The 19,621-nt window shown below is 43.2% G+C and overlaps 2 protein-coding genes across 3 annotated transcripts; one reads left to right on the top strand and one right to left on the bottom strand.

The window, feature by feature from the left end:
• Window positions 1-9,055: 9,055 nt before the first annotated feature.
• On the bottom strand, window positions 9,056-18,721 carry ap1s3a (adaptor related protein complex 1 subunit sigma 3a). Of its 2 annotated transcripts, none has more exons than XM_033632265.2 (5): window positions 18,567-18,721; window positions 16,421-16,599; window positions 15,054-15,162; window positions 11,840-11,977; window positions 9,056-11,741 (listed from the first exon to the last, which is right to left on the bottom strand). In XM_033632265.2, the coding sequence occupies exons 1-5, from the start codon at window positions 18,567-18,569 to the stop codon at window positions 11,706-11,708; spliced, it is 465 nt and encodes a 154-aa protein (XP_033488156.1). In that variant the 5' UTR covers window positions 18,570-18,721; the 3' UTR covers window positions 9,056-11,705. The 2 variants fall into 2 exon arrangements, with proteins under 2 accessions (XP_033488156.1, XP_078023495.1); XM_078167369.1 differs by having other exon boundaries at window positions 18,492-18,656.
• Window positions 9,066-11,355, top strand: scg2a (secretogranin II a). The gene has a single exon (XM_033632264.2). It carries the CDS (start codon window positions 9,066-9,068, stop codon window positions 10,974-10,976), a length of 1,911 nt encoding a protein of 636 aa, XP_033488155.2. The 3' UTR covers window positions 10,977-11,355.
• Window positions 18,722-19,621: the final 900 nt, after the last annotated feature.

The raw sequence follows: 19,621 nt of genomic DNA, 5'->3' as shown, positions 1-19,621 counted from the left end.
TTTCCTTATTTTGCTGTTTCACAATAAAAGTTTTTACATAACAAAATAACATGGGGACTATTATTGTGAAAAATGAAATGAAATGTGCTTATCACTGAATTAGCAGAACTTTGTTAGCGGTTTTTCTTCAATAAAGGCAAGTCTCCATGGCAGTACTCGGAGCATGCTGACTACCACCTACTGTAGTGATACACTGACTATGGGTAAGTTCCACATACAACCCACCCAAGTTTCACTCTGCAGTCGTGGAATACTGGCGCTTGGTCAGTGACTTCCGGCATCAGACACCAACCAAAAAAGCCGTCCTTTCACATTGGCATGATACACAGCCAGTCAGAGTAGGGTGAGTGGGAGGGGTGGTGGATGGGTCCAACAACCGCCCACCTTCCCCTGGGAGGCCGGTGCTCACTTCTCATATGATTGTAAAATCAAACCCTGTTTTTATTCCAAAACCCAACCACGTGTGTTTGTTGTTGAAGGACAAAAAAACCTCAGTTGGCAGTGTTGTACTGACGTAGTGTATTTTGAAAACAGACAATGCATGTGTACTGACATAGTCCTTGTATTTTGAAAGAGACTGTATGCAAACTGTACATTTCCTGTGAAAACAGAAGTGTATTTTGAAAACAGACAATGCATGTAACAGGCTGAAGTTGACACGGCGTCCCAGAACGTCAACAACCAACACACCCAGGGTACCTTGGACATCATATGTGGACGTGGAAAGTCCATGACTAATGTGACGAGGTCGGAGTGAGAATATGTTTTACACCCCTACCTAAAAAAAATCTAAACTATCCCTTTAAGGAGAGCACAAGCCAAAAAGGGTGTCAGAAAGGGAGCAAATTTACGTGTGATTGGATGAAAATTGAGGGGTGACAACGTCAACATCATGAAAAGTGACATTATGAAATAAAAACTGACGCTGTAATATAAAATGTGACATTATCAAAAAGCAAGTGCCACTGGGAAAATGCCCTTATGAAATTAAAACACACTTTTTTGAATAAAAAGAAATAAAAAGAAACAACAAGAAAGATCACATAACATTTGATGATCCTGAGGTTTTAATGATTCCTTAAATTAGTGTTAAACAGTGATTCATATGCTTATTTATTTCATGATGTCTTTGGGGTTTTGCTGTTAGACTTGATGATTAATACATTTAATTTGATGGGTCATGTACTGATGTACCGAAGCTTCGGAGCTATTATCTGTGGAATGACACAAATCTCAGTCATACCTCAAACTACCCGTTCAGGCTCCCTCCTACATCACGTAGCTCCTGTTTTAATTTCCCATACGTGCCGAAGGTCCTGCCAATTTCATTTTGATTTTCATAAACAGCCAAAGTGGTGAGATTGTTTCTGCTGTATTCTCCTCACAAAACGTCAGTAAACCCGGTGACTCATGCCTCTGTGGATACACAAATCATTGTTACCTACAGCGGGGCTCTTCTGCTCATCAGAACAACAAACACGAAAATGGGTTTGGGCACAGTTACATAAATGGATGTTTTTGGATAAAGCACTTCAAAATTAGCACCTTGGGGTCTTTTCCTGGTTGTCTCATAAAAACATTTTATAAAATAAACGTCAGGGTTCTTTGTGTTCTTTCTTTGATCCCTTTGAGTCTCTGTTTGTGGGACACATGCCTCCCGCTGTAGTCGTGTGCAGACCTCGCAGACAGACGCATGTGGTTTTGCGAACTGGACAATTTAATTGTTTTCATCATTTCAGGGAAGTGTGACAAATGTGGTGGGGAACAATTTGTATATCTGCCCTGGAGAACTATAAATGCCTCGGAGAGACTCTGGTGCCACATCTCACATTTCACAAAAGAGCAAAAATTGATGCATCACACCTATTCCCAAACACACACACGCACACACATAATCGACCGCAGAAAAGAGGCTGACGTCAAACCCTGTAGACCCATTCACAACCTCTCCCTCCCTCCCTCTCTCTACATTGTGCCTGCCAAGCTTCTGACAACCTGAGTTAAAGAGCAGAATTATTGGCTGTCAGGCCCCGTGGTAATGAATGGGTATAGCAGCCGCTCAGTCGCCAGGGGACAAACACACAGAGAGACAAAGGTAAAGATAGGAGATGACCGGTGAGGTGAGTGTTTGTGTGTAAAGAGCACATATAGCTACAGATTTTCACGCTCTGTGATGTGCCTGAGTCCCCACAGACATCATGATTTATTCAGTAAAATCCTGTTTAGTATTTTTAAGTCCTGGAAAACACATTTTCTCAATTAACTTCTTACAATTAGCAACAGGAGTCCTACATAACACGAAAATTAGAAAAGGTTTGGATACTGAAAAGCCTCAACTGGGGCATCAACTGGCAAGAATGATAAAATCTTCATAACTATATTTTCATTAGTTTATAATCACCTGAATAGTAAATGTGTTTTCGTGACCTTAGAATGAGCTGTTTATATCTACATATGGAGCAATGTCCTCTTCCACAGATTCCGCCATGTTGTTGTCAGTGTTGGGCAGTAGCGTCATTACAAATAGCGACGTTACTCGCATTTCCCAGTAGCGTAGTGGTAACGTCACCACTTTCCATCCATCCATTTTCATTCACCTATGCCTGGCCGGGTTGTGGGGGCAGCGTGCCAAGAAAGCACCCCAGACGTCCCTCTCCCCAGCGATGCTCTCCAGCTCCTCCTGGTGGACCCTGAGGTGTTCCCAGACCAGATGAGATATGTAATCCCTCCAGCGTGTTCTGGGTCTGCCCCGGGGCCTCCTACCAGTGGGATGTGCCCAGAACACCTCTAAAGGGAGGCGCCCATGGCTCCCCAGGGCCAGTCCACGATGCCAGGGATCAACACGCCCCACTCCTGCCTGCCGCCCAGTACACAATGCCAGTGCAGTAGTAAAGCTGATAAGTCTGAAGCTATTTTTCTCAGGAAAAGCTCTGAAATGCAGCAGCTCTTGTTCTGCAGAGGTCTGGATAAAATTAAGGATAACAAAAAGTAATGTGACTGACACCAGCGCCACACCGAGGCATGTAGACGAGGGAAGCACTTCCTGTATGACATCACACACTAATCCTTCAGTTTATTCTGCTTGCTGCTTCGCTGTTGGCTTTTCTTGGCAAGACCCACCCTACACTGCCTTTGATTGGCTACACTGCACTTCTTGTCCCACCCATAGACTGTATATATTTAATGGATTCGCAGTGGACAGTAGAAAAATAGAAACAACAAGGGCCGAGAAAAGAACTGAGAGACAGAGGACAGTATGAAAAGGAAAAGAGGAGACAGAGATATACCGATGTCATGTGAAGTTTTCATTTAGCGCTGATATTTTTATTGTTAATATTATGGTCAATATTATCTTTTCTTAATTATGGTTTTATTGACTGAAGGCTCCGCACGGAGGGGCTCCCCCACCCCAGGGTTCGAACAAGGAACCCTCTTGCTGTGAGGAAACAATGCCAACCACTGCATCACCTTTAAAAATCTGATATTTAAATAATTAAAAATAAAAAAATAAATAATTTCCATCTTCATTTGAGGTCACAGTAACTTCTAAAGTTTTATTATTTAGCATTAATAATGTTATGTTTCCAGTGCAGAATATACCCATATCAGTTTTTGTATAAAAAAGGCACTAAGAAATAAAAAGCCCCACCAGCTGCTTTATATTCCGTGTAATGAGACTGTAGCCTGAAGTGAAAGGACAAGTACCAGTTCCTGCGCTAAAAAAGTTTCAGATTCATCATATTATGAAAAATGTGACCCCAAACAGTCACACCACACTGCTGCGTGAAAAGGGGAAAACGGCTAATTGGCTGTAAGAAACTTCTTATGTGACCTGAGAAAAACCTTGTGTTTACTTTTTTAGTGGACCGGCAGTGAAAATGGGGGAGGAACTGAGCTGTAATTGGTTTCTGTTTACCAGTAATCCTGCCACAGGCACAGCCACAAGCAATTAGCCAGACAGCTCAGCCTTTGTCAGAACAAAACTGGCACTGGGTGTGTATGCATGTGTATGTGTGCGTTAGTCAGCAGGGAAAATGTAATTAGGCTGAGGGAGACAGGAGATTCAAATCAGCTCTTTTGTCCTGGTTTCTTTTGGTCCTCTGCTCCTTCAGTGCCTCGTATGACAACATTAGAAAGGTTGACTTTATTCTAATGAAGAGTTACTCTCACTGAGAGAAAATATATATGTATATACCAGCCACTTTATTAGGTACACCTTGCTAATTTAACCCCTTTTTGCCTTCAGAGCTGCCTTAATTCTTGGTGTCACAGATTCAACAAGGTGCTGGAAACATTCCTCAGAGACTTTGGTCCATTTTGACATGATGACATCACACAGCTGCTGCAGATTTGTCGGCTGCACATCCATGATGAGAATCTCCCGTTCCAGCACATCCCAAAGGTGCTCTATTGGACTGAGATCTGGTGACTGTGGAGGCCATTGGAGTACAGTGAACTCATTGTCATGTTTGAGATGATGTGAGCTTTGTGACATGGTGCGTTATCCTGCTGGAAGTAGCCATCAGAAGATGGGTACACTGTGGTCATAAAGGGATGGACACGCTCAGCAACAATACTCAGGTAGGCTGTGGTGTTTAAACCATGCTCAGTTGGTACTAAGAAAATCTCCCCCACACCATTACACCACCAGCAGCAGCAGCCTGAAGTGTTGATACAAGGCAGGATGGATCCATGCTTCCATCTGAATGTGGTTTTTCCAATCTTCTATTGTCCAGTTTTGGTGAATTGTAGCCTCAGTTTCCTGTTGTTAGCTGACAGGAGTGGCACCTGGTGTGGTCTTCTGCTGCTGTAGCCCATCTGCTTCAAGGTTGGACAAGGTGTTGTTGCTTCAGAGATGCTCTTCTGCACACCTTGGTTGGAACCAGTGCTTATTTGACTTCCTGTTGCCTTTCTATCATCTTGAACCAGTCTGGCCATTCTCCTCTGACCTCTGGCATCAACAAGGCATTTTGGCTCACTGGATATTTGCTCTTTTTGGGACCATCCTCTGTAAACCCTAGAGATGGTTGTGCTGAAAATCCCAGTAAATACTCAGAGCAGCCCGTCTGGCACCAACAACCATGCCACGTTCAAAGTCACTTCAATCACCTTTCTTCATCATTCTGATGCTCAGTTTGAACTTCAGCAGCTCGTCTTGATCAGTGGTTCCCAACTGGTCCAGCCACAAGGTCCAGATTGCTTCTTAGCGGCCGTACACACGCCGTGTCTTTAACCACCAGGAAAACGCAAGGTCTGGCGCTGGGTGCTACTCTTGTGCCTTTTCAGTGCGGGCTGTCAAGAGCGCGACAGCAGGTTGTGTCTGAGGTTGCTAAGCAACCTTAACAAGCAGCATATAATAGCCTATTTACCTGAAGTCCTGTGTGCAGAGCTGATCTTCTTCCAGGTGCCGTTTGTGTGTCGGCCTATTGTCTGTGGGACAGATGTAAAGCTCTGACAGCTCTGCACTAACATGAACAACTTCTCCATATTTATCACAGACTGATATTTATGTAAGAAGGAAAGATATATGTTGGCTGTGATTGGTTGTTCCTTATCACATGACATGTGGTGCGCGCTTCCATTGTGTCCTGAAAAGTAGGTGCTTGACACATATGCGCATGGTGGCGACATTGCTCTGGCGTTTGAGCGCACCTGCTGCATGTCTTCATTAAAAACAATGAATTTGAGGGTGCAAAAATGCTGCATGTGTCCGGCCCCTTTGTCATTAGTTCAAGGTCCCACATTTTAATACATTCAGCATCGTACTTGTGTTTGGCCATGTTGTTGAGGGAGTTTTCTGTCTCTGTCAAGTAGCTGTTGGCTAGGCACTCACTCTACAGCTGGAAACAGCACTTCAAAATAAAAGCTCTGTGCTGGAAATTCACTGTACTTCAAAATGAAGAGTGTGTTTTTTACTTGTTTGTGAGTCACTTATTGTCCATTCAGAAAGGGGCCCACGTCCCACTTTTGGACTGCGACCCACCAGTTGGGAACCACTGATCCTGACCCGACTACATGCCTAAATGCATGGAGTTGCTGCCATGTGATTGGCTGATTAGCTATAACTATACATATTTAATGTGCCTCAGTATGAATCCATATCTTGTAGTTGTGAATGTGACAGGACTGAGCCTTTAAAGGACCTTCATAATGAGTCTGAAAGGATGTTGGAGTATGACTCATCGCCCCTCTTTTCCTCCACACTGCAAACACAGTGGTTTTCAAAGCCCCAGAAAATGTCTCTTTAGGTTTGTAATATATCAGAACCTCGTCTGCTGCCATAAAGAGCATCTTATGAAAGGTTATATATAATCCTCAATGCTGCAAACCAGAAATCGACAGAAATTTTTACAAACAACAACAGATTTCCTCATTCAGTTTCAGTTGTTTACATTTGTATCCCAACAGTCAGATGGTTTGTGATTCACTGTGAGCAGAATGTCAAACCTAAATATGCTGAAGACGCCTTTTATTTCTGTATACGCAGAACTATTTTTACACTGCAACTGTGACATAGCTGAAAACAAGATCGCTGAATATGAGAGAAGCAGGTCAGTGGAGGAGAGCCTGAGCTCACATCAAACACAGCAACAAGAGGGATTTATGAATGAATCTGTGAGCAACCCACACACACACACACACACACACACACACACTCAGACTCACACAAACACACACTCATCTGTACTAGACACGATTTGACAGGCAGCCAAAAATAGAGACCACAGTACAGGCTGGCTGACGACAAAAGTGCTCGCTTTCTCCATCTATCTATCTCTCTCTCACACACACACACACACACACCCCTGCAGTCCCTCTGTCACCCCGCCCGTCTCGGGCTCTGGCGGAGTCTGTATGTGAGTCATCAGTGGACTTTTAACTGTCTCTGTCCCTCAGTGCTGCAGCAGAGACACAACAGCAGTCAATGACAACAGCCATTCAACTGTCACAAGTACAGAGGAGGAGTATAAGTATACTATGAGCCTCAGGTACAAGAAGTGAAGCAACAACATGAGTCTTAAGATTAATTCTTGCAGCAATGAAACACAATTTAGGTCACAATTTAGCTGAGTAAGTTCATTGAAGCGTCTTTATTACCATCACTGGAGAAGATGACGCCTTATGATGTTTGCCACCGTACATCCTGTGAATAAACAGGCTCATAAACACCAGCAACACTCGCATTATTGCACACAGCTGACACAGAACAGACTGATCTGCCCTTCAGTCCTAAATATAGCTCTATTATGAATTTATTCATTTCATCAAAAGCCATTATTATTATGCAGCCGCTGGGTCAGTTCATATTCACAGAGAGAAGCAGTTTTGTTTGGCTGACTCAAATGAACTGTGCGTGTGTGTGTGTGTGTGTGTGTGTGTGTGTGTGTGTGTGTGTTATGCATATGCGCGCGCGCCCGTGTTGCGTACATCCCCTCGCTCTGTGACGCACGAGTCAGGTGGTTGCTCTAATAGCATGAGGAGCTGTCCGCGGTGCTGAAACCAGACTCACACTGCGAGACAGAGATGCTCAGATCACTCACGAGCCTCCGGAGAAACTAATCACAAAAGGTAAGACCTGGTTGTTGCTACCTGCATGAGCCACATGACGTGTCCACTCCTCTGAGTGTGTCTCCTGCATCCCGCAGCACACAAACACAGAGTGTGTTTGTAGTTGAGCTTGTGTTACAGGAGCTGTTTGCCAACCTGATGCACCGCCACAGCTGTGGAGGCGAAGAGGTTGCGTTGTGTTGCACGTCGTTTCTTTGTTCTCATTACGTTTCGGGCTTGTTTGCGCTTCGTATCTTATAATTACCACTTTTCTTCCGTGTTAAAAAAGAAAAAAAAGTGGGCTTTAAGTGCGTGGAGTTTGGCTTTTTTAATTTAGGTCGCAAAAAGAAAGAAAAAAGTAAACACAAAATGACATCAAATGCTTATGCAACGTCGATTCTGCTGTTATGCATCAATCTTAGTGGCTTCTGTTTGAGCAAAGTATAAAAAAACATAATGTCCATTTTGCATGCAATTGCATTAAAAACATGTTTTTTTTAATGCATTTTGCACGCACGCTTCTTAAAAGGCAGAATTCATCCCTCTGGAGAGTAATTTTTATTCGCAGCCGAACAGTGTTTAATTTGAGTTAAAGCTTGAAAAACAGCTGTAATTGGAGTTTGGAGGTTTTCAGCGATTAAAGGAGAGGCTCCATGGGAACATCAGCCTTAACGGGTTACCTTGACAACGGGGCCGTGACTCACGGAGAGCAGCAATTTGAGGACTAATGAGATTTGCACGGGAGCTGAATGCCGCTGCTATTACTGCTGCTGGCAAACAGGCGGCAGGATTCCAGTGTGATCCTCAGACAGCAGCAACAGGCAGGAGATGGAGGAGAGGACAAACACCCCGGGTTAGATGTGACACACATGAACCAGCATCACTTATAATAATGATAATAAAAATAAGAAGAAGGATGATGATAATAATAACAATAACATAATTTATTTTTAGTTTGTTTTTAATTATTTTTATCTACTAATTTATTTATTCATTTAAATAAAAGATTGACCACCAGTCGCTTTTCAGCTTTTTTTTGTTGTTGTTGTTGACGTTGTTGTTTATGGTGCTGCATCTGTCATTTTTGTTTTGATACCAACTGTAAGAGCTACAAAACATGACCAAAAAATAATTAAAAAAATGAAATGAAAAAAACAAGCATTATTCAATTAAAAAATAAAATATAACATTTATTTAATTTTAATTTTATTTTCTTTACAGTTTATTTATATTTGACTGGATTCTGTCAGGCAGTTCAGACATTAAACAGAAATCTTGTTAAGATAAACTGATGTATTTAAGTTGAAGCAAAAGTCCAGACCTTAAACCTGATCTCCGGCCTATTAATCAGTGCAGATGTCTCCGTGGTCTACGATCATCAGACCAGACATTTAAAGCGATAAGAGCAAAAGACATTTAAGAAATGCCAGAGCGGTAACTGCTGCGAACCTGTTAGCTTAATGTGTAAAGGTCAGTGCTGACATGTGTCTCTTTGTCTTTCCTCTGCAGGCGTCATCATGCCGTCACTCCCCCAGACCTTCGCCACAGGCAAACCTTTCCTCATCTGTTTTGCCAACCTCCTCTTAATCCTCCTCTTCCTCAGTTCCTCTGGCATTCACGGGGCTTCTCTCAGAGAGCACAGACTGCGCGGAAGTGAACCAGACTCCCAGAGAGGAGACGTCCGCCAGGCTCCTAATGCTGACATGCTCAAAGCTTTGGAGTACATCGAGAGCCTCCGTCAAAGAACCGGCACAGACTCCCAGCAGCACACCCCTCTGGCTACAGGGTACGATGCCAGCCACATGGATGACGCTGAGAAGCTGCGTGCCATGCTGGGACTGGCTTCTAACCCGCAGAGCAAAGATGAGGAGGAGGAGGAAGAGGACGAGGAGGGGGAGGGAAGGGAGGACAAGAGCGAAGAGCTGCTCCAGGCTGTGCTCAGCACCCTCCAGCAGACGGAGAAGGCCTCCAAGCCGGCTTCCCTTCGCCCCAGCGTCGAAGGAGACGGCCTAAAGGACGGCGTGTATCCCAGGGTGCAGCAGAAGCAGTACAGCATCAAGCCTCACAAGAAGCTGCCGCTAATGTTTGAGGATGATGAAGAGGGTGAGGGGGATGAGGAAGAGGATGAGGAGGGGCCAGATCTGGAGCACGAGAGCCCCTTTAAACGCACCAACGAGAACGTGGAGGAGAAGTACACACCTCAGAACCTCGCCACTCTGCAGTCTGTGTTCGACGAACTGGACAAGCTGACGAGTGTGAAGCCCACGCATAAACGTCGAGATGAGGAGGATGACATGGAGGATGAGGAGGAGGAAGATGATGATATGTTTAACGTGAGGAATGTGGCATATGATGACTTAGGCGGGGATCTTGCAGACTGGGGTCCGCTACAAGAACAGGAAGAGGAAGAGAACAAGCATGAAGTGAACCGAGGGCTTGATTACGTTGACGACAATGACGAGGAAGCTAATGAGGACGATGAAGAGGAAGATGATGAAAGCTACCCAGTCAAGAGATCAAAAAATCCAGATGATGTTGCTAACCTGGTCGACTACTACCTCCTGAAAGTGCTGGAGAAAACAGAAGAAGAAGAGCAGAAACGAGAGATAGAGGAAAAGGAGAAAAAGCGGGCAGAGAGGAGAGTGGCTCAGACGCAGTACAGTGACAACATAGATCCACGGGCCATCTACCAGCTCATTCAGATCTCCCAAAAATACCAGATCCCACCCGAAGACCTGGTGGACATGCTCAAAACTGGAGAAATGACGAAGCAAGACAACTCACGAAAGAGCAACGAGTTAGCCAGAGCAGGAAACAGGCTCTCCCAGATATCCTCAAAGAAGGCACACAAGATCCTTGAAGCTAAATTCTACAGCAGACGCTTTCCTGACAGACAAAAAACCCCAGAAGAGCTGAGGACAGAAGAGATACTAAACATCCTGGGGTTAGGAGACGGGGAGGATCAAGCTCCCGTCAGGAAGCAGTACAAAAGCTCGCTGTCACGACTTCACACTCAGCCTCCGGTGCGTTCGGGGGAATCCGCTCCCACGCAACGGCGCCTTCCCAGCACATTAAAGGACGACTATGACGACACTGTAGACGAGGATGAACTGGCAGCGTATTTAGCAGCTCAGATGCTGGCACAGTACCCAAACCCCGTGTACGGCAGCAGCAGCAAGGTGAGCCAGAAGCGGGACGAGGTTGGACAGAGCATGACGGACTCTTTTGAACAGGCGATACAGGCTTATTTTGATCAAATGGACTCAGAGAAAAGCCCAAATGAAAAAAGACAGACTGAGAATGACGAGAGAGGCGGCGAAATGCAAATGCAAGGCATTGATAATGAAGCCGTGATGAAACTGCTGAGCTACCTGAACCCAGAAACTGAAGAAAGTGATACTGATGCCAAAACTCCCCACGGAATCTAACAAGAGGCTCTATGTACATACATATATTTATTGTTTTGGTGGAGGGAGAGGGTGCAAATAAAGTATTTTGAAGAATAAAAACATGCAGTCAACTTTAGTAGTCGTCAACTTTCTGTAGGTTTACAAGAGTTCATATTTATTAGCAGAAATATGAGTGTTCAGACATTCACTTGATGCTTTTTTTAATGATGTTTGTTGCTCAACGACACTTAACAACCAGTACATGTGACTCACCAGCCTTTCAATGCACACACACACACACACACTCCTCCAAAATCAGTGTTGGATCCCTCAGATTCACTTGTGTTTTCTTTTTGGTAATTCTTTCTTAAATGTGGTCCTATGTGACATACCTGAGGTTAATAAAGCATTGACTTTATTTTTTCCTTACTGTGTCGTGTTTCTTCATTTACTCACCATCACACATTAGTCTTGCCTTACGTTTCAGATTACACTAACATATTTAAACATAAAAACAAAAGAGTATTTTCAGTCATATCTTCTTGTAATAAAACCCTGAGATTAATAAATACGAGGCTTAAAAGGCACTTACAGATCCAGACTTAATTACAGCTCTTAAAACGTAATAAGAAACATGATAAATCACCCAGGTTGTGGTTATGGCATCGTGCCAAATGAGTCATTATTACTCACTAAATAAAAATGTTGCGGGAGTAATAAACCTTTTGATTCAGGTCTTGAAATGTGAGACATCATCGTCGTCTTGGCTCAGTAGGCAGGTTTGCTCATGTATTCCTCCATTGTCTGTGATAAAAGCAGATATATTTATATATAAAAACACGTTTTATATGACTAATGAGAAAAACCTACGTTCACTGAGAGTCTGTAAAACCTTAAAGTACCTCTTGCAGTGTGTCAGCGTCCTCCATAGACACACTCACAGCTATTTTGGATGTTTCTAGAACTTCTCCTCCCATCAGGAATTCGTCCAGGATGTAGTACGCCTTCTCAAAGTTGAATATGATGTCTAGCTCACACACCTGAAAGAGAATCATATATCAGTGGCAGGGAAAAGTTTGGGCATCCCTGGTCAAAATGTCTTTTACTTAGAATAGTTAAGTGAATAGAAAATGAACTGATCTCCAGAAGGCATGAAGTTAAAGATGAAACATGCTCTTTAACATTTTAAGCAAGATCAGTGTTTTATTTTTGTTTTGTATAATTTTAGAGTGAAAAACAGACAACTTCTCCCAGGGTCTCAGACCTTAATGAGCTTGTTCGGGCTCTGGCTTGTTCACAGTCATCGTTAGCAAAGGCCAGGTGATGCTCATTTCAAAGCTTTATAAAGACTCTGACTCCTGAAAGCTTGTCCCAACAACCAGCAGCCATGGGCTCCTCTAAACAGCTGCCTAGCACTCTGAAAACTAAAAGACCTGATGAAGACTAGAAGAAGATAGCAAAGTGTTTTCAGGGAGCTGTTTCCTCTGCTGTTGGTCATGTCAGTAAGAAATGGCAGTTAACAGGAACTGTGGAGGTCAAGCTGAAAACTCTCTGAGAGAGCTGCTCGTAGGATTGTTAGAAAGGCTGCAAAAGACCTGCAGGAAGATTTCTCAGACTCTGGAGTGGTGGTGCACTGTTCTACTGTGCAGACACACCTGGACAAATATGAGCTTCATGGAAGAGTCATCAGAAGAAAACCTTTCCTGTGTCCTCACGACAAAATTCAGCCTCACAAGGCCCTCAAGACTATCTGGAAGACGGATATTTTACAGAGAGTACACAGATCATCTATTTGTGCTTGACACAGTTTTATTCAGTGCAGGATTCTGCACCGGGCTCACTATACCAAAGCTCAGCTCGCATAAATATTTGAAACAGTGTCTCCTTCATGTGATCAATGTCAACAAACCCCAGCAAACTACATGCATATGTTCTGGCACTGTTACTCCTTAAATAAATTTCGGACTGAGATTTTTGCCATGTTATAGAATTTGGCTCCTCATACTTTTACTATTATTTATTTACTATTTTATTTTTCTATTATATGATGTAATTTTGATGTTTGTTTAGTAATTTCTCTTTTTTTTCCTGAACATTTGTGAAGGCGTGTCACCTTCAAAATGGCCTCCCATTGTGACCCATTGCTGTCATTAACCTGCATTCACATCTCAATCAGGACTGGGTAACACCCCCTTACCAAGCTTATAAAATGTTTGCTTGTCTCCTGTCCACCCTTTTGCACCCTGATGATGACCTTATGGTTGAAGCTGGCCATGTTTTTTGCATACAGGCTTTTTAACTAAATTCAGGTGCATCTGTTCCTGCTCCAAGCACGAGTGCCTGAGGTTTATTTTTTTCTTCCCATGTGCTGCTGACCCTTTTCTTTAAGAGCACGTGTCCTTGAGCACACCACTACCTCGTTCTCCAAAGCATTTGAAAAGACCTTGAACCCCTTTCTTTTTCATATGATAATAGCGTGGCCTGTCACGTTGCTTTGGACTGAAGACGACTGTCTTGCTTCTGTGTTTTTCTTTTCCCTTCCTGTACTTTACTCTCCTCTTTTGTATGTCTGTTGTGCTTATGAGGGGTGTGCGCCAGGCTGCATGTAACATGTAATGACAACAAGAAACAAAGCTGGGGAAAAAAAGGAAATCAAACGGAGTAGGACCAAGTGGTTCAGGAGCAGAGCACCTTATGGACAGCAGGGGGAGTCAGACTGGTGAACAGCACAGTAACTGTGTGCACAGTAAAGAGGAGAGGGCAGGGATTTTACTGAACTACTGCACTGTAGTTCCCACTGAATAACCTTTGAGCTTACATTTCTCTACTGAATATTGTTAATTTCCTTGTTATGGTGCACACACAGCTTTATCACAGCTGTCACAGAGCTCCAACCGAAGGCAGATCTTAATGCAATGATATTTTGGACACTACTGTGCTTCTATCTTTGTGGCAACAGTTTGAGTTTCAACATGATAATGTCCATAAAGAAATGGATTTCTGAGTCTGCTGTGACTGCACTGCACTAAGCCCCGCCCTCAACCCCATCCAGTAACCTTTGGATGAACTGGAACACTGACTGTGAGATAAATCTTATCACCCGACATCAGTGTTGGACTCACTTGTGTCTGAATGGGAACAAATCCCTGCAGACAGGTTGTAAAATCTGGTGCTGGCAGAAGAGTGGAGGCTGTTATAGCAGTATATTAATGCCCATAGTTTCTGAATGAGGTCTTCAACAATCACGTATAAACCTTTTCTGCCAAAATTAGTACGTGTACACAGATTTTTTAGACATGAGTAAACCTGCTAAAAATAGTCTACAGGCTCCTTTCTAAGAGAGCTGAGTACACGGCCCTGCAACAGACGCCTTCCTCTATGTGGGGGGGGGGGTTTCTTTGGTGTGTCAGATTTAAAGACAGGCCGGAAAACCGATTAGTAAACTGTAGGAAGCAGCACGGAAGCTAACAGCAAAATCAAAACTGCAGCCACTATATTGCCTTATATTACACATACAATAAATAATATTATAATTGTTTCTTAATGTATTTGTCAATAACTATAAGGACGTGATCACACCGAGATGAAACGCTACAAACGTGACGCCAGTAAAACCATTGTTTTCCTATGATACGGTGCGTCTGACCAGCGTTCAAGCGTCTTTTTAGACGTGCGTTTTTAGACGCGCGTAGACGCTGAAAAGTAGCTAGCACGCATTGAATAAGCGCTTCCAGCGTTTCAAGCGTCTTTGAAGCATCCGCGTCTCTAGCGTCTCACTTTGACTTACTTTCACAGCACAAGATGACCTTTTGACCTGGATGAATTCTCAGAGACAATTCTCCTTTCTCAATTTTCTTTGTTACCATTTGTTTAAATACACGTGGCAGTAGACTAAATAAAATCATGAATTTTCAATTTCTTGATAAGGTAGCTCTTGTCCATAATCACTAAGACATACAAAAATATGACACAGTGTGAAACACCTTCTTAGACAGAAGCAGAGTTTGAGAATGGAGATCATCGTCATAAAATAACTGGTATAAATCTTGCTCATTTAGACTTCTTTTAACCTCTCCCCTGACTTCTGCTCGGGCTGTGACATCAGGCTCTACTTACGTTGCCAAAGTACTTATCCAACAGCTCGACGTATCTGTGCAGCACTTCGAGGGTCAGCAGCTCATTATCCTGCTCCTCCAGACCAGCGCAGAAATACAGGCTAGCATACCTGCGTTTAACAAGGACGAAGTTAATGGCTGCCACAATGTTGTGAAGAAACATTACAGGCACATTTGACAACACTCTGAGGAGAACATGTTCTAATACAACTGCTTGTATGGAAGTGAGTTTAAATAAACAACTGCAATGTCGAAAGCCTCTACTCTGTATTAGACATGTGTTTTATTTTGTCTTTGCGCTGGAAAATCAACTTATTTTGATGTGTTCTTGTTCTATATCTCCAAAAGTCTTCATTCAAATGCAACCAGAACTGACACACACATTCTTTGGATTCTAGATGTCACATGTTTCAAATGGTGTTCAGATCAGTTTAACAGTAATATTCAATATCTTGTTGTAATCTGTAGTGCGCACACATGCTCTATTTCATCTCATTTTTAACCAAATGTCACTAAAATATTTAACACACCTGAAATCAGCAGAATGATGTGAGATTTTTTTCTGTATTTCATCACCAAAGCTTTAACTGTTGATATTGATATCTCATTATGTTTTGAAGATACTGGCCAATGAACTTTAAAGGGGTCGTGGCTAAGCAAATGACTCCACAAACTCTGGGCCAATCATCACAAAACTTGCAAGCAATGTCTTAAGAGGTACCATGAACATATCCTGAAAGTTTCATTTAAACTGACCACTAGGGGCCACAATAAATCCAAAAAATGGGCTCAAGATAACACAAATCAGACTATAAATCAGAAACTGATTGTCCAATCATTACAAAACTTGCAGGGTATGTTGAATAATAATGATGAACCACGCGTGTAAAATTATTTTGAAATCGGTTAATAGGGGGCGCCACAAGTTCCAAACAAGTGCAATGGCCACTTGCGGCTATATCTGGACTTGTCGTTATTTTTGAGAGGGAGATACAGCTGTGTGTCTTTAGCAAGATTACAAGATTGTTACTGTGCATGAAGGAGATGAAAACCATAAGAGGATAAGCGCCGTGCTGCACCTTCATTATCACGGTCCCTTCACAACGAGGTCATTCTCTGTGTGTTTCACATGACCTTTACTCGATCCAGCACCTGTTAACTCATTGTTGAACATGGGTGTGTCTGTAATCTGTGTGTATTTTGAAGCATTAGCAAAGAGGACACACAAGTTAATCATTGAACATAAACACGGTCAGGAGTGGTTTCTGCTCAACACCCACGTCTTCACCTGCCAAGAAAGGAGCGCTGATGATGACTTACAGTAAATCTGAGACGTAGCTGGTAATTTTAACACAAATTAAAAGGCACCTCTTGTAAACGATCTTGAGGTCCCTCCAGTGGAGGAAGTTGCAGGAACGTGGTTGACGTGCCAACACCAACATCATCATGTCCCGGATCACCTTCTTCTTCTCCCGGTCTGTGACTGGCGTGAACCATTTCTGCAGCCGCAGCTTTCCCTGCCGGCTGAACAGCAACAGGAAGCGCATCTGAAGAGGAGCAGGAAACAGACTTATGATGGTGAGACACGACTAAAGTGTGGATATTATACAGCTTGTCAACAGAGGAAACCCAGCACAGACACAAAATGAAGCAATCACCTGCACGAAGACACGTACACCTGTTCAACTGCTCATTAATACAAATAGCTAATCAGCCAATCACGTGGCAGCAGCTCAGTGCATTTAGTCATGTAGACATGGTGAAGACGAGCTGCTGAAGTTCAAACTGAGCATCAGAATGATGAAGAAAGGTGATTGAAGTGACTTTGAACGTGGCATGGTTGTTGGTGCCAGACGGGCTGCTCTGAGTATTTACTGGGATTTTCAGCACAACCATCTCTAGGGTTTACAGAGGATGGTCCCAAAAAGAGAAAATATCCAGTGAGCCAAAATGCCTTGTTGATGCCAGAGGTCAGAGGAGAATGGCCAGACTGCTTCAAGATGATAGAAAGGCAACAGGAAGTCAAATAAGCACTGGTTCCAACCAAGGTGTGCAGAAGAGCATCTCTGAAGCAACAACACCTTGTCCAACCTTGAAGCAGATGGGCTACAGCAGCAGAAGACCACACCAGGTGCCACTCCTGTCAGCTAACAACAGGAAACTGAGGCTACAATTCACACGGGTTTTCTCACCAAAACTGGACAATAGAAGATTGGAAAAACCACATTCAGATGGAAGCATGGATCCATCCTGCCTTGTATCAACGCTTCAGGCTGCTGCTGCTGGTGTAATGGTGTGGGGGAGATTTTCTTAGTACCAACTGAGCATGGTTTAAACACCACAGCCTACCTGAGTATTGTTGCTGAGTGTGTCCATCCCTTTATGACCACAGTGTACCCATCTTCTGATGGCTACTTCCAGCAGGATAACGCACCATGTCACAAAGCTCACATCATCTCAAACATGACAATGAGTTCACTGTACTCCAATGGCCTCCACAGTCACCAGATCTCAGTCCAATAGAGCACCTTTGGGATGTGCTGGAACGGGAGATTCTCATCATGGATGTGCAGCCGACAAATCTGCAGCAGCTGTGTGATGTCATCATGTCAATATGGACCAACATCTCTGAGGAATGTTTCCAGCACCTTGTTGAATCTGTGACACCAAGACTTAAGGCAGCTCTGAAGGCAACTAACAAGGTGTACCTAATAAAGTGGGCAGTGAGTGTACATGTGCAAACATACACAGTCAGTCTACAGTCAGAGCTGCCTGCAGCCAAAGCGAAACCACCCATAATTGAGGGTTGCACCACACAGCAATTAGATTTCACAACTAGAAATGTGAATGAAGCTCAACAGGGAAATACAACACATCTCTGTCACCTCTGGGTGCAATAACAGTCAATACAATGTGTGTGTTGTGCAAGGGCAATTAATGAGAGCTCTTTGCCCTGAGGTGCAGCAGCCAGCAGCACTGCCTCCGCCTGCAGCAACATAAACCAGCACATGTGGAGTAAAGGACAGGATAGTTTTGTGCAAAATTCTGGATTCAATTTAATTATGTTGTAAAACTATTGCTCGTCTTTATAAGCCAAAAAAAAAAAATCACATTTCAACTTCTGAAAACGAAACGAACATGTGGAGATTTGCATCCATTTGCTTGTCAGACACAACATGGCTGTTAGACTGCAAAAACTCTCCCTTCTTTTCCAAGCTTTTCCTCTTTGAGCTCATATGATAATGAAATGTGATACAACTCAAATTATCCTGCTTTGTTTCCACCTGTTACACGTGTTAATATCAGGAGTAACGCCACCACACCGACCTGTGATCAAGGAAGTGTCCTGTCAAACCGCTGTAAGGAAGAAGTAATAACACGTCTTCATTTACTTCATAGACAAAAGTAACGTTAACCTGATCAGAAGGCACCACCTGACCTGGACATTTGTTGCACTGCAGCACATCTTGTTACCAACAGGTGTGAAAGTTAAGCAACAAACTCGGACACTCACCATTTTGTCACAGCAGCAGGAGAGATTCAGATCCTTCAGGGTTATGATGTCACAACCACAGAGTCCTGTCCTACTGTATCCTGCGCGTTGTGAGATGAGGCGACATTTTTGATCTTCCCAGAAATCAGTGCGCTCACACCTTCTCCGGGCAGAGCCGCGCCCCGCTGCGCTCCTGATTGGCTGCAGGGGAGCTGCCGTCAAACACAGACAGGTGAATCAGTGCCGGGCTGTCAGTGAGGAGATGTTGAGTTTATGTAGCTTATTATTGTCTAATATATCCAGTTTGGGGTGTCCAAGGAGAAACTGACAAAATACATGTTCACATTGTGAGATAAAAACCCAACATTTTGAGTTGTAACATCAGTATTATCAGATGATGGCAGCCATGAGCTTCTGTATTTAATATGTCAAATGTTTTTCTTTTTCTCTCTCTGTCTCTGTGGTCGAGGTGGGCGTCTTTAAATCATTTACCATAGTAATCCATCTAATTGTTTTTAATAGTTTTTGTGTATAGTTTTGTTCTCTTCCAGATCATTTAGTCTGTCTTCACCTGACAATGTAAATATTTCAATGTACTGACACTTGTTGTTTAACTAAAGACTACTACCTTTGATTTCCAGTAAACTGAGCTCAGGGACTGCTCGTTATGAAGGGGTGGTGAACAACTGAATAATTTTTATTCATGCAAAAAAAGTACAAAAAAATACAAGAAACAGCAATAAATAATAATAACAATAATAAGTGAGCAATGGATTAAAGTGAATATTGTATGTGCAAATAAACAACAACATGGGGGACAACAATGCTCATAGTGGTGTTTATAAAGTGTCCATGGTGCAGTTTACTGTGAGCAGTGCTGGTTATGTAGCCTGACAGCAGCAGCAGGAAGGACCTACGATAGCGCTCCTTCACACACTTTGGGTGAATCAGTCTATCACTGAAGGAGCTCTCCACAGCCTTTATCTCCTCCTGCAGAGGATGGGAGTCATTAGTCCTCAGAGATGATAGCTTGGCTGTCATCCTCCTGTCTCCCACCACCTGCACAGAGTCCAGAG

This window comes from Epinephelus lanceolatus, chromosome 4 (genome assembly GCF_041903045.1).
Source record: "Epinephelus lanceolatus isolate andai-2023 chromosome 4, ASM4190304v1, whole genome shotgun sequence".
In the NCBI taxonomy this organism is placed as follows: Eukaryota; Metazoa; Chordata; class Actinopteri; order Perciformes; family Serranidae; genus Epinephelus; species Epinephelus lanceolatus.
Note: the sequence above shows the minus strand (reverse complement) of the source record. Positions and strands in the feature narration are given on the sequence as shown.